The sequence below is a fragment of the Balaenoptera ricei genome, chromosome 19 (assembly GCF_028023285.1).
Source record: "Balaenoptera ricei isolate mBalRic1 chromosome 19, mBalRic1.hap2, whole genome shotgun sequence".
NCBI classification, from domain to species: Eukaryota; Metazoa; Chordata; class Mammalia; order Artiodactyla; family Balaenopteridae; genus Balaenoptera; species Balaenoptera ricei.
This window is the reverse complement of record NC_082657.1, coordinates 52,187,257-52,201,105: the sequence shown is the minus strand read 5'-3', so window position 1 is coordinate 52,201,105 and position 13,849 is coordinate 52,187,257. Positions and strand designations below refer to the sequence as shown.

At 39.6% G+C, this 13,849-nt stretch overlaps 1 protein-coding gene across 1 annotated transcript; it reads right to left on the bottom strand.

Moving 5' to 3' along the window:
- Positions 1 to 10,801: 10,801 nt before the first annotated feature.
- On the bottom strand, positions 10,802 to 11,188 carry LOC132353201 (histone H2A type 1-J-like). Its single transcript, XM_059904218.1, has one exon. The coding sequence runs from the start codon at positions 11,186 to 11,188 to the stop codon at positions 10,802 to 10,804; it is 387 nt and encodes a 128-aa protein (XP_059760201.1).
- Positions 11,189 to 13,849: the final 2,661 nt, after the last annotated feature.

Sequence of the window (13,849 nt, the reverse complement as noted above, 5' to 3'; positions counted from 1 at the left end):
GTTCTGGAACAACTGGACATCCACCTACCAAAACAACAACAACAACAAAACCCTCTAGAATGCAGACACATAGACACAGACCCAACATTCTTCACAAAAATTAGCTCAAAATGAATCATAGACATAAATGTAAAATGTAAAACTATAAAACTCCTAGAAGATAACATAAAATAAAATCTTGATGACATTCTGTATGGCAATGACTTTTCAGATACAATACCAAAGGCATGATTCACAAAAGAAGTAACAGGTAAGCTGGAATTCATTAAAATCAAAAATGTCAAGAGAATGAGAAAACAAGACAAAGACTAGGAGAAAATATTTGCAAATGACATACCTAATAAAGGACTGCTATTCAAAATATACAAAGAACTCTTAAAACACAATAATAAGAAAACAAACAACTCAGTTTAAAAATGGCCAAAAACTTTAACAGACACCTCAGAAAGAAAATATACAGACAGGAAATAAGCATATAAAAATGTTCAACATCATCTGATATTAGGGAATTGCAAATTAAAACAATAATGGCATATTACAACACACCTATTAGGATGGCCAAAATCCAGAACAATGAAAACCCCAAATACTGGTAAGGATGTGGAAACACAGGATCTCTCATTCATTTCTGGTGGGAATGCAAAATGGTATGGCCAATTTAGAAGTTAGTTGGTCAGTTTCTTTCTTATCATATGATCCAGCAATCATGCTCCTTGGTATTTACCCAAATGAATTGAAAACTTCTGTCCACACAAAACATATGTCCTGCACATGGATGTTTATAGCAGCTTTATTCATAATTGTCAAAACTTGGAAGCAATAAAGATGTATTTTAGTAGCTGAATATAAATAAACTGGTATATCCAGACAAAGAGATGTTATTCAGTACTGAAAAGAAATGAGGTACCAAGTGATGAAAAGACAGAGAGGAATCTTAAATGCATATCGCTAACTTATAGAAGCCAATTTGAAAAGACTACATACTGTATGATTCGAGCTATATGACACTCCTGAAAAGACAAAACTATGGGGACAGTGAAAAATCATTGGTTGCCAGGGGGTGGCAGGGAAGCAGGGATAAATAGGCAGAGCACAGAGAATTTTTAGGGGAGTGAAACTATTCTGTATGTTACTACAATAGTGGATACATGTCATTAGACATTTGTCCAAACCCATAGAAGGTACAATGGCAAATATGACCCCTAATGTAAACTATGGACTTTGGGTGATCATGTATCAATGTAGGTTCATCAACTGCAACAGAAGTACCACTCTGTGCAGGATGTTGATGGTGGGGGAGGCTGTGAATGCGTGGGAACATGGTTATATGGGAATTCTCAGCACTTTCTGCTTGACTTTTAAACATTTACTATTTCTCTGAAGATTCTTTTCACACTTCACATGTTTCAGGTTTCATCATTTTCATGGAAGGCACTTGTGTTATTTCAGTCCTCTGCTGAAATAGGTATTAAAACAATATATATTCATCCTTTAAAGAACATGTATCCATATTTTAGTAGGAATATATTAATCTGCTTCCATTTCTTCATAAATATATAAAAGTTGTGACACCACACTATGAAGTGTCATATACTGTCAAAATTTTAACTGTTCTTAGAAGTTTAGTGTATAAAGAAATCTCTACGTGTTTGGAGGAGTTCAATTTCTCTTTCTTTTCTGCAGCCTATGAGAGACACCATACAACGTCCTGGAATGGTGCCTTGGTAGATGCCATTATTTGCATCTGCTTCAGTTAATGTCCAGCCTAAAACAGTAATTCATTATTTGAATTCTTGCTTAGATATTTATCTTTCATATCTGAAAGTAAGATACTTCCTTCCTTTTTTTTACGTTTATTAAAAACTAAGGTTAGGGCTTCCCTGGTGGCGCAGTGGTTGAGAATCTGCCTGTCAATGCAGGGGACACGGGTTCGAGCCCCGGTCTGGGAAGATCACACATGCCGTGGAGCAACTGGGCCCGTGAGCCACAATTACTGAGCCTGCGCGTCTGGAGCCTGTGCTCCGCAACAAGAGAGGCCGCGATAGTGAGAGGCCCGCGCACCGCGATGAAGAGTGGCCCCCGCTTGCCACAACTAGAGAAAGCCCTCGCACAGAAACGAAGACCCAACACAGCCATAAATAAATAAATAAATGAATGAATGAATGAATGAATGAATAAATAAATAAATAAATAAGGTCAGGATGGGGTTCTATAATTTGCTGCAGCTGTCATACGCTGCCATAGCTATACAACACGTAAATCCCCTGGCAACTGTTTAGCTGCGACAAAAACTCATTTTGAAAAATAAGGATACTGGACTTTAACTTTTAACCAGGCTTCAGTGTCAAGAGCCCTAATACACTTGTCATAAGGAAACCTCTCTTATCATGTTAAGGCGCCCTGACCTCAATCAGTAGGTGAGAGAAAATCAAAACACAGTTTTTATCCTTATTTGTGTCAGGCACCTCTTTGTTCATGAAACATCTAGACAGTATGAGGAACTGAAATATTAGCCAATCCAAAATAAAATGTTAAAATTATGTCTGAGTTCTTTCATCCCAATCCAATAGTTCAAATATCTAGTTTGAAATTTAGATAATAAAAAACCTCCATCAAATTGGAAAGATATAAAAAGGGAGCACCCATTTGAAAGGAACTTTCTCCAATGAGCGTAAATAGAATTGTGTTACTGAAACTCCAAAGAGGGAAATGTAATTTCATCATACTACTGGGTTCTATAGCATGTTACCTACATACTCAAATTCATGTCAATTAACATTCATTAGTTTTCCAATAGTTGTAACAATTACTGACATAAATTTTTTTTTTTTGGCCCTTGCTCCCGCTTACCAGTCTTCATCTCACCCAGGTTCCAGGTCTATCATTTTACAGGCCATTACTAGGCAGCTTAAAAATATTTGCCCTTGGGATTCTCCGCCTGAAACACACTCCCTCCAAATTACCACATCAGACTCCTTCTTACCATCCATACCGCACCTATCACCTTTTAAAAGCACGTCATTCTATCTAAAACAGTCCCCATCCACCACCACAGTCCCCTTTTAGAACAGTTTTATTAACTTAAAAGCACTGATTGTTTTCACATGTGCTTTTACCTATTTATCATGTATGTACTTTATGTGAATTTCAGGAGGGCAAGGACCCAGTCAATTTGATGCACCTCTCCTAACTCAGAACCTGCCACACTGACAGGCAAATTGTAAATACAGAGTAAATATTTGCTAAATGAATCAAATAATTTATAAACAGCACAGAAGATGTAATGAGGGTCACAAAACAGTATGTAACTTTTTTAACTTTCCCAAAGAAAAATGAAAGTCACACCTGACAACTCTTGGAAGGTGGGGATTAGTGAGGAGAATGAGGGAATTATAGGACCAATAATAACACTTCTCAAAAGAGGGCACTGAGCATTTAGGTTGTTACATAATACTGAGCAGAGTTCCTTGTGCTATATAGTAGGTCCTTGTTGATTATCCATTTTAAATATAGCAGTGTGTACAAGAATTTGAAAAAGAATAGATACATGTATATGTATAACTGAATCACTTTGCTGTATACCTTAAACTACCTCAGCATTGTTAATCAACTATACTCCAATATAAAACAAAAAGTTTAAAAAAAGAGGGCATTGAGGGGGCAGGACTTCTGGAATGGAGGTGTGAGGAGCTCTGCAAAACCTCTCCCCAAAAAGCAACGATACAGCGGGACAAAACTGACAGAAATAATTCCAGTACTCTGGAGAGCAACCAGAGGCATATTTTTTTTAATGAAGAAAAGTTGATTGAAGAAAAACTACCAAACCCGAGGCAAAAACAGTGGAACTTGATGGAGTTTTAGCTTGGGGTGGCTTTCATCTGCCCCACTCCTACCCCACTAGCTTGCTAAGCCGGAACCAACTGTTCTACTGCTAGAGGGCACTTACTTAATTTGAATCAGAACGTAGAAAAATCCCAAACTCCTGGACATTAGCCAAAACAGTAGCAATTCTGGTGGCAAACAAATGGGGAGACTGAAATCACAGCTAGCATGAGACTGCAATTCGGGTTGAGACAGGCAGCAGACTGCCCAATTAGCCAGAAATTTAACACGGATCATGGAATGATACACTCATAGTGGGCCTTGATAAGTTCCCATATCTCTAGCTTCCTGGAAGGCTGTGTACATGTGCGAAACTGCACAAACACTCAGAATAGACTAGAGAGGGTCCTATCTCTCCAAATATCACTGTTTGGGTCATGAGGCCTTACATATTCCTAGAGAAAATACAAGGAGACTCAGGCGAAAATTAAAAGCCAGGGGAGACTTATGAACTGCCAAAACTTTGGTTGTGTTCTCCAACCCACAGAACAGGTAAACAAATGAATGCTTCTGTGTTCCAATAAAATTTTGTTTACAGAAGCAGGAGGTTGGGCCACATTTGGCCCACAGGCCATTGTTTGCTGATCATTGTTCTAAAAACTGTAAGCTAACCTATTGTGACATGAAACAGAACTGGTTGCGGGGGTTTTGAGAGGGCAGAAGGGATTATAAAACAGCATGAGGAACCTTTGGGGGCGGGAGGCTGGTAGAAATAGTAATTACCCCAATTGTGGTGATTGTTTCATGGATGCTTAGATATATTAAAATCTAATAAACTGTTAATTTTAAATTTGTGCAGTTAATTATACATTATATGCAAATAAAGTTATATTAAAAATCAATTAATACATTTTACCACCTTAATAGAATAAATTAGAACAACAATATGACCGTATCAGTAGATGCATAAAAAGTATTTTTTTCAAATTTGACCCTCCTTCACGATATATGACACCCAACAAAATACTTGACACATATATACATACAATAAAAGTAGTTCTTACTGTGGGACAGTGGCAGAATGGAAAAGTATAGTGGAAATAACTCTGGCTTTTGAAACAGGTAGGCTACTGTTCAAGTCCAAACTAAGCTGTTCACTAACTGTATAAATTAGTGCCAATAACAGTTACCTTATTAGTCTGTGTTATAACAATAGGAGTACCATATATAAAGTGTACCGTAGAACTCCTGACTTTCAGTGGGTAGCCATTATTGTTGTTGTGGTTTTCTAAATTTAACATTTTTAAATCCATACAGATCCTGGCATGCTGGGCTCAGCACACTAATCAATAATTAATAGTAATGAGTTAGTTACATATTGAAACTACTTATTATGTCAATTTTCAATCATACACTAAAATAGAGAGGATAATGAATTTTCATATACTCAAAATTTCCACAGTAATAATCATTTTGCCATTCTTCGTCATCTACCCTCCTTTTTTTGGATGCAGTATATCAAAATAAATTCCAGACATCATAGCACTCTACCTGTAATTACTTGAATACTTTATGTCTGAGATAGATTTTTTTAAATTAAAGACTTTTTCTTAAAATATGTATTTTTTAATTGAACACGTGTGTTATGTGCTAGTTTGTTAAGTATTTTATTTTATTTTTTTAACATCTTTATTGGAGTATAATTGCTTTACAATGGTGTGTTAGTTTCTGCTTTATAACAAAGTGGATGAGTTATACATATACATATATCCTCATATCTCTTCCCTCTTGCGTCTCCCTCCCTCCCACCCTCCCTAACCCACCCTTCTAGGTGCTCACAAAGCACCTAGCTGATCTCCCTGTGCTATGCAGCAGCTTCCCACTAGCTATCTATTTTATATCTGGTAGTGTATATGCGTCCATGCCACTCTCTCCTTTTGTCCTAGCTTACCCTACCCACTCCCGTTGTCCTCAAGTCCATTCTCTAGTAGGTCTGCGTCTTTATTTCCGTCTTGCCCCTAGGTTCTTCATGACCTTTTTTTTTTTTTTTTTGGTTCCATATATATGTCTTAGCATACAGTGTTTGTTTTTCTCTTCCTGACTTACTTCACTCTGTATGACAGACTCTAGGTCCATCCACCTAACTACAAATAACTCAATTTCGTTTCTTTTTATGGCTGAATAATATTCCATTGTATATACGTGCCTCTTCTTCTTTATCCATTCATCTGTTGACGGACACTTAGGTTGCTTCCATGTCCTGGTTATTATAAGTAGAGCTGAAATGAACATTGTGGTACATGACTCTTTTTGAATTATGGTTTTCTCAGGGTATACGCCCAGTAGTGGGATTGCTGGGTCGTATGGTAGCACTATTTTTAGTTTTCTAAGGAACTTCCATACTGTTCTCCATAGTGGCTGTATCAATTTACATTCCCACCAACAGTGCAAGAGGGTTCCCTTTTCTCCATACCCTCTCCAGCATTTATTGTCTGTAGATTTTTTGACGATGGCCATTCTGACCGGTGTGAGATGGTATCTCACTGTAGTTTTGATTTGCATTTCTCTAATGATTAATGATGTTGAGCATTCTTTCATGTGTTTGATGGCAATCTGTATATCTTCTTTGGAGAAATGTCTATTTAGGTCTTCTGCCCATTTTTTGATTGGGTTGTTTGTTTTTTTCATATTGAGCTGCATGAGCTGCTTGTAAATTTTGGAGATTAATCCTTTGTCAGTAGCTTCATTTGCAAATATTTTCTCCCATTCTGAGGGTTGTCTTTTCTTCTTGCTTATGGTTTCCCTTGCTGTGCAAAAGCTTTTAAGTTTCATTAGATCCCATTTGTTTATTTTTGTTTTTATTTCCATTTCTCTAGGAGGTGTATCAAAAACGATCTTGCCGTGATTTATGTCATAGAGTGTTCTGCCTATGTTTTCCTCTAAGAGTTTGATGGTGTCTGGCCTTACATTTAGGTCTTTAATCCATTTTGAGTTTATTTTTGTGTATGGTGTTAGGGAGTGTTCTAATTTCATTCTTTTACATGTAGCTGTTCAGTTTTCCCAGCACCACTTATTGAAGAGGCAGTCTTTTCTCCACTGTATATTCTTGCCTCCTTTATCAAAGATAAGGCGACCATATGTGCGTGGGTGTATCTCTGGGCTTTCTATCCTGTTCCATTGATCTATATTTCTGTTTTTGTGCCCGTACCATACTGTCTTGATTACTGTAGCTTTGTAGTATAGTCTGAAATCAGGGAGCCTGATTCCTCCAGCTCCGTTTTTCTTTCTCAAGATTGCTTTGGCTATTTGGGGTCTTTTGTGTTTCCATACAAATTGTGAAATTTTTTGTTCTAGTTCTGTGAAAAATGCCATTGGTAGTTTGATAGGGATTGCATTGAATCTGTAGATTGCTTTGGGTAGTAGAGTCATTTTCACCATGTTGATTCTTCCAATCCAAGAACATGGTATATCTCTCCATCTATTTGTATCATCTTTAATTTCTTTCATCAGTGTCTTACAGTTTTCTGCATACAGGCCTTTTGTCTCCTTAGGTAGGTTTATTCCTAGGTATTTTATTCTTTTTGTTGCAATGGTAAATGGGAGTGTTTTCTTAATTTCTCTTTCAGATTTTTCATCATTAGTGTATAGGAATGCAAGAGATTTCTGTGCATTAATTTTGTATCCTGCTACTTTACCAAATTCATTGATTAGCTCTAGTAGTTTTCTGGTAGCATCTTTAGGATTATCTATGTATAGTACCATGTCATCTGCAAACAGTAGACAGTTTTACTTCTTCTTTTCCAATATGGATTCCTTTTATTTCTTTTTCTTCTCTGATTGCTGTGGCTAAAAATTCCAAAACTATATTGAATAATAGTGGTGAGAGTGGAAACCTTGTCTTGTTCCTGATCTTAGTGGAAATGCTTTCAGGTTTTCACCATTGAGGACAATGTTGGCTGTGGGTTTGTCATATATGGCCTTTATCATGTTGAGGTAAGTTCCCTCTATGCCTACTTTCTGGAGGGTTTTTATCATAAATGGGTGTTGAATTTTGTCGAAAGCTTTCTCTGCATCTATTGAGATGATCATATGGTTTTTCTCCTTCAATTTGTTAATATGGTGTATCACATTGATTGATTTGCATATATTGAAGAATCATTGCATTCCTGGGATAAACCCCACTTGATCATGTTGTATGATCCTTTTATTGTGCTGTTGGATTCTGTTTACTACTGTTTACTAGTATTTTGTTGAGGATTTTTGCATCTATGTTCATCAGTGACATTGGGCTGTAGTTTTCTTTTTTTGTGACATCTTTACTGGTTTTGGTATCAGGGTGATGGTGGCCTCATAGAATGAGTTTGGGAGTGTTCCTCCATCTGCTATATTTCGGAAGAGTTTGAGAAGGATAGGTGTTAGCTCTTCTATAAATGTTTGATAGAATTCGCCAGTGAAGCCATCTAGTCCTGGGCTTTTGTTTCTTGGAGGATTTTTAATCACAGTTTCAATTTCAGTGCTTGTGATTGGTCTGTTCATATATTTTGATTCTTCCTGGTTCAGTCTCAGAAGGTGGTGCGTTTCTAAGAATTTGTCCATTTCTTCCATGTTGTCCATTTTACTGGCATAAAGTTGCTTGTAGTAATCTCTCATGATCCATTGTATTTCTGCAGTGTCAGTTGTTACTTCTCCTCTTTCATTTCTAATTCTATTGATTTGAGTCTTCTCCCTTCTTTTCTTGATGAGTCTGGCTAATGGTTTATCAATTTTGTTTATCTTCCCAAAGAACCAGCTTTTAGTTTTATTGATCTTTGCTATCGTTTCCTCCATTTCTTTTTCATTTATTTCTGATCTGATCTTTATGATTTCTTTCCTTCTGCTAACTTTGGGGTATTTTTGTTCTTCTTTCTCTAATTGCTTTAGGTGTAAGGTTAGGTTGTTTATTTGAGATGTTTCTTGTTTCTTAAGGTAGGATTGTATTGCTATAAACTTCCCTCTTAGAACTGCTTTTGCTGCATCCTATAGGTTTTGGGTCTTTGTGTTTTCATTGTCATTTGTTTCTAGGTATTTTTTGATTTCCTCTTTGATTTCTTCAGTGATCTCTTGGTTATTAAGTAGTGTATTGTTTAGTCTCCATGTGTTTGTATATTTTACAGATTTTTTTCCTGTAATTGATATCTAGCCTCATAGCGTTGTGGTCGGAAAAGTTACCTGATACGATTTCCATTTTCTTAAATTTACCAAGGCTTGATTTGTGACCCAAGATATGGTCTATCCTGGAGAATGTTCCATGAGCACTTGAGAAGAAAGTGTATTCTGTTGTTTTTGCATGGAATGTCCTATAAATATCAATTAAGTCCATCTTGTTTAATGTATCATTTAAAGCTTGTGTTTCCTTATTTATTTTCATTTTGGATGATCTGTCCATTGGTGAAAGTGGGGTGTTAAAGTCCCCTACTATGATTGTGTTACTCTCGATTTCCCCTTTTATGGCAGTTAGCATTTGCCTTATGTATTGAGGTGCTCCTATGTTGGGTGCATAAATATTTACAATTGTTATATGTTCTTCATGGATTGATGCCTTGATCATTATGTAGTGCCCTTCTTTGTCTCTTGTAATAGTCTTTGTTTTAAAGTCTATTTTGTCTGATATGAGAATTGCTACTCCAGCTTTCTTTTGATTTCCATTTGCATGGAATATCTTTTTCCATCCCCTCACTTTCAGTCTGTATGTGTCCTAGGTCTGAAGTGGGTCTCTTGTACACAGTATATATACGGGTCTTGTTTTTGTATCCATTCAGCAGTCTATGTCTTTTGGTTGGAGCATTTAATCCATTTACATTTAAGATAATTATCAATATGTATCTTCCTATTACCATTTTCTTAATTGCTTTGGGTTTGTCTTTATAGGTCTTTTCCTTCTCTTGTGTTTCTTGCCTAGAGAAGTTCATTTAGCGTTTGTTGTAAATCTGATTTGGTGGTGCTGAATTCTCTTAGCTTTTGCTTGTCTGTAAAGGTTTTAATTTCTCTGTCAAATCTGAATGAGACCCTTGCTGGGTAGAGTAATCTTGGTTGTAGGTTTTTCCCTTTCATCACTTTAAATATGTCCTGTCACTGCCTTCTGGCTTGCAGAGTTTCTGCTGAAAGATCAGCCATTAACCTTATAGGGATTCCCTTGTATGTTATTTGTTGTTTTTCCCTTGCTGGTTTTAATATTTTTTGTTTGTATTTAATTTTTGATAGTTTGATTAATATGTGTCTTGATGTGTTTCTCCTTGGATTTATCCTGTATGGGACTCTCTGTGCTTCCAGGACTTGATTAACTATGTCCTTTCCCATATTAGGGAAGTTTTCAAGTATAATCTCTTCAAATATTTTCTCAGTCCCTTCCTTTTTTTTTTTTTTTTTTTTGGCTTAAACAACAGACATTTATTTCTCATAGTTCTGGAATCTGGGAAGTCCAAGAGCAAGGTGCCAACAGATTCCATGTCTGGTGAAGACCTGCTTCCTGGTTTGTAGGTGCTGCCATCTCTCTGTGTGCTCATGTGATTTCTTCTTTGTGGGCTCCAGGAGTGGGTGGGGAGCTCTGGTCTCTTCTTCTTACAAGAGTGCTAATCCCACCATGAGGATTCTACCTTCATGACCTCATCTAAACCCATTTACCTCCCAAGCCCCCATCTCCAAATACCATCACACTGGGGGGTTAGGATTTCAATATATGAAAGGGGGGCAGGGGGCTCAAACATTCAGTCCCATAGCATTTCTTTTCTAAATTGTAACTGGAACGATACCCACCTAAAGTGCGTTCATGTTACATATGTAGCCCATAAATGGTCTGTACTGAATATCTCTTCCATGTTTTCTTTAAAGCCTCATTCTCTTCTCTTTTGGGGCCTCAACTATTCACTTTGAAGCCTTCACATTATGGTACAAAACTGGAACCCAGGACTGGATAAGTGAAGTGATTGCTGGATCTTGTTACTTATTTGGTCTTGTGGTGGCGCTCGGTCTTCTTAGGCAGCAGCACGGCCTGGATGTTGGGCAAGACGCCGCCCTGCGCGATGGTGACTTTGCCCAGCAGCTTGTTGAGCTCCTCGTCGTTGCGGATGGCCAGCTGCAGGTGGCGGGGGATGATACGCGTCTTCTTGTTGTCGCAGGCCGCATTGCCTGCCAGCTCCAGGATCTCGGCCGTCAGGTGCTCCAGCACCGCCGCCAGGTACACCGGCGCGCCAGCCCCAACCCGCTCGGCGTAGTTGCCCTTGCGGAGCAAGCGGTGCACCCGGCCCATGGGGAACTGAAGCCCAGCCCACAAAGACCGAGTCTTTGCCTTAGCGCGAGCCTTACCGCTTTGTTTGCCTCGTCCGGACATTATGAGCTGAGCAACGTCTCCTCAACTAGCTATCCTCCCTTCCTTTTTGTCTTCTTCTTCTGGGACCCCTATAATTCGAATGTTGGTGCGTTTAATGTTGTCCCAGAGGTCTCTGAGACTGTCCTCAATTCTTTTCATTCTTTTTTCTGCTCTGCAGTAGTTATTTCCACTATTTTATCTTCCAGGTCACTTTTCCGTTCTTCTGCCTCCGTTATTCTGCTATTGATCTCTTCTAGAGAATTTTACATTGCATTTATTTTGTTTTTCCTCATTGTTTCTTTGCTCTTTAGTTCTTCTAGGTCCTTGTTAAACGTTTCTTGTATTTTCTGCATTCTGTTTCCAAGATTTGGATCATCTTTACTATCATTACTCTGAATTCTTTTTCAGGGAGACTGCCTATTTCTTCATTTCTTTGTTCTGGTGGGTTTTTACCTTGCTCCTTTATCTGCTGTGTGTTTCTCTGTCTTCTCATTTTGCTTAACGTACTGTGTTTGGGGTCTCCTTTTCGCAGGTTGCAGGTTTGTAGTTCCCTTTGATTTTGGTGTCTGTCCCCAGTGCCTAAGGTTGGTTCAGTGGGTTGTGTAGGCTTCCTGGTGGAGGGGACTAGTGCCTGTGTTCTGGTGGATGAGGCTGGATCTTGTCTTTCTGATGGGCAGAACCGTGTCCGGTGGTGTGTTTTGGGATGCCTGTGACCTTATTATGATTTTAGGCAGCCTCTCTTCTAATGGGTAGAATTGTGTTGCTGTCTTGCTAGTTGTTTGGCATAGGGTGTCCAGCATTGTAGCTTGCTGGTCGTTGAGTGGAGCTGGGTCTTAGTGTTGAGATGGAGATCTCTGGGAGATTTTCAACATTTGATATTATGTGCAGCTGGGAGGTCTCTTGTGGACCAGTGTCCTGAACTTGGCTCTCCCACCTCTGAGGCACAGCCCTGATGCCTGGCTGGAGCACCAAGAGCCTGTCATCCACATGGCTCAGAAGAAAAGGGAGAAAAAAAGAAAGAAAGAAAGAAAGAAAAAGATAAAATTAAATTAAATTAAATTAAGTTATTAAAATAAAAAGTAATTATTTAAAAAATATTTTTTAAGTAATAACAGAAAAAAAGAAAGCAAGAAGAGACCAACCAAACCAAAAAACAAATCCACCAATGATAACAAGTGCTAAAACTATACAAAAACAAAAAAAACAAAAGAACAAAAAAAAAAAAACGGACAGAACCCTAGGACAAATGGTAAAAGCAAACCTATACTGACAAAATCACACACAGAAGCATACACATACATGCTCACAAAAAGAGAAAAAGGGAAAATATATATATATATATCATTGCTCCCAAAATCCACCTCCTCAATTTCGGATGATTCGTTGTCTATTCAAGTATTCCACAGATGCAGGGTACATCAAGTTGACTGTGGAGATTTAATCCGCTGCTCCTGAGGCTGCTGGGAGAGATTTCCCTTTCTCTTCTTTGTTCGCACAGCTCCGGGGTTCAGCTTTGGTTTGGCCCCGCCTCTGCATGTAGGTCGCCTGAGGGTGTCTGTTCTTTGCTCAAACAGGACGGGGATAAAGTAGCAGCTGATTCGGGGGCTCTGGCTCACTCAGGCCGGGGGGCAGGAGGGGTACGGAGTGCAGGGCGAGCCTGCAGTGGCAGAAGCCAGTGTGACGTTGCACCAGCCTGAGGCGCACTGTGTGTTCTCCCGGGGAAGTTGTCCCTGAATCATGGGGCCCTGGCAGTGGCGGGCTGCACAGGCTCCCAGGAGGGGAGGTGTGGATAGTGACCTGGGCTTGCACACAGGCTTCTTGGTGGCTGCAGCAGCAGCCTTAGCATCTCATGCTTGTCTCTGGGGTCCACACTGATAGCCGCGGCTTGCACCCATCTCTGGAGCTCCTTTAAGGGGTACTCTTAATCCCCTCTCCTTGCGCACCAGGAAACAAAGAGGCAAGAAAAAGTCTCTTACCTCTTTGGCAGCTCCAGAATTTTTCCCGGACTCCCTCCCGGCTAGCTGTGGTGCACTAGCCCCTTCAGGCTGTGTTCACGCTGCCAACCCCAGTTCTATCCCTGGGATCCGACCGAAGTGGAGCCTCAGCTCCCAGCCCCCGCCCACCCCGGCGGGTGAGCAGACAAGCCTCTCCGGCTGGTGAGTGCTGGTCGGCACCCATCCTCTGTGAGGGGATCTCTCCACTTTGCCCTCCGCACCCCAGTGGCTGCGCTCTCCTCCGTGGCTCCGAAGCCTCCCCCCTCCGTCACCCGCAGTCTCTGCCCACAGAGGGCCTTCCTAGTATGTGGAAACCTTTCCTTCTTCACAGCTCCCTCCCCGAGGTGCAGGTCCCGTCCCTATTCTTTGTCTCTGTTTTTTCTTTTTTCTTTTGCCCTACCCAGGTACGTGGAGAGTTTCTTGCCTTTTGGGAGGGCTGAGGTCTTCTGCCAGCATTCAGTAGGTGTTCTGTAGGAGTTGTTCCACATGTAGATGTATTTCTGATGTATTTGTGGGGAGGAAGGTGATCTCCATGTCTTACCCTTCCGCCATCTTGAAGCTCCACCTAATTAAAGACTTTTAAATGTTAGGACCTTGTATTAGTTTGCTACAGTTGGCATAACAAAGTACCAGAGACTGGGTGGCTTAAACAGAAATTTTCTCACAATGCTGGAGGCTATATGTCCAA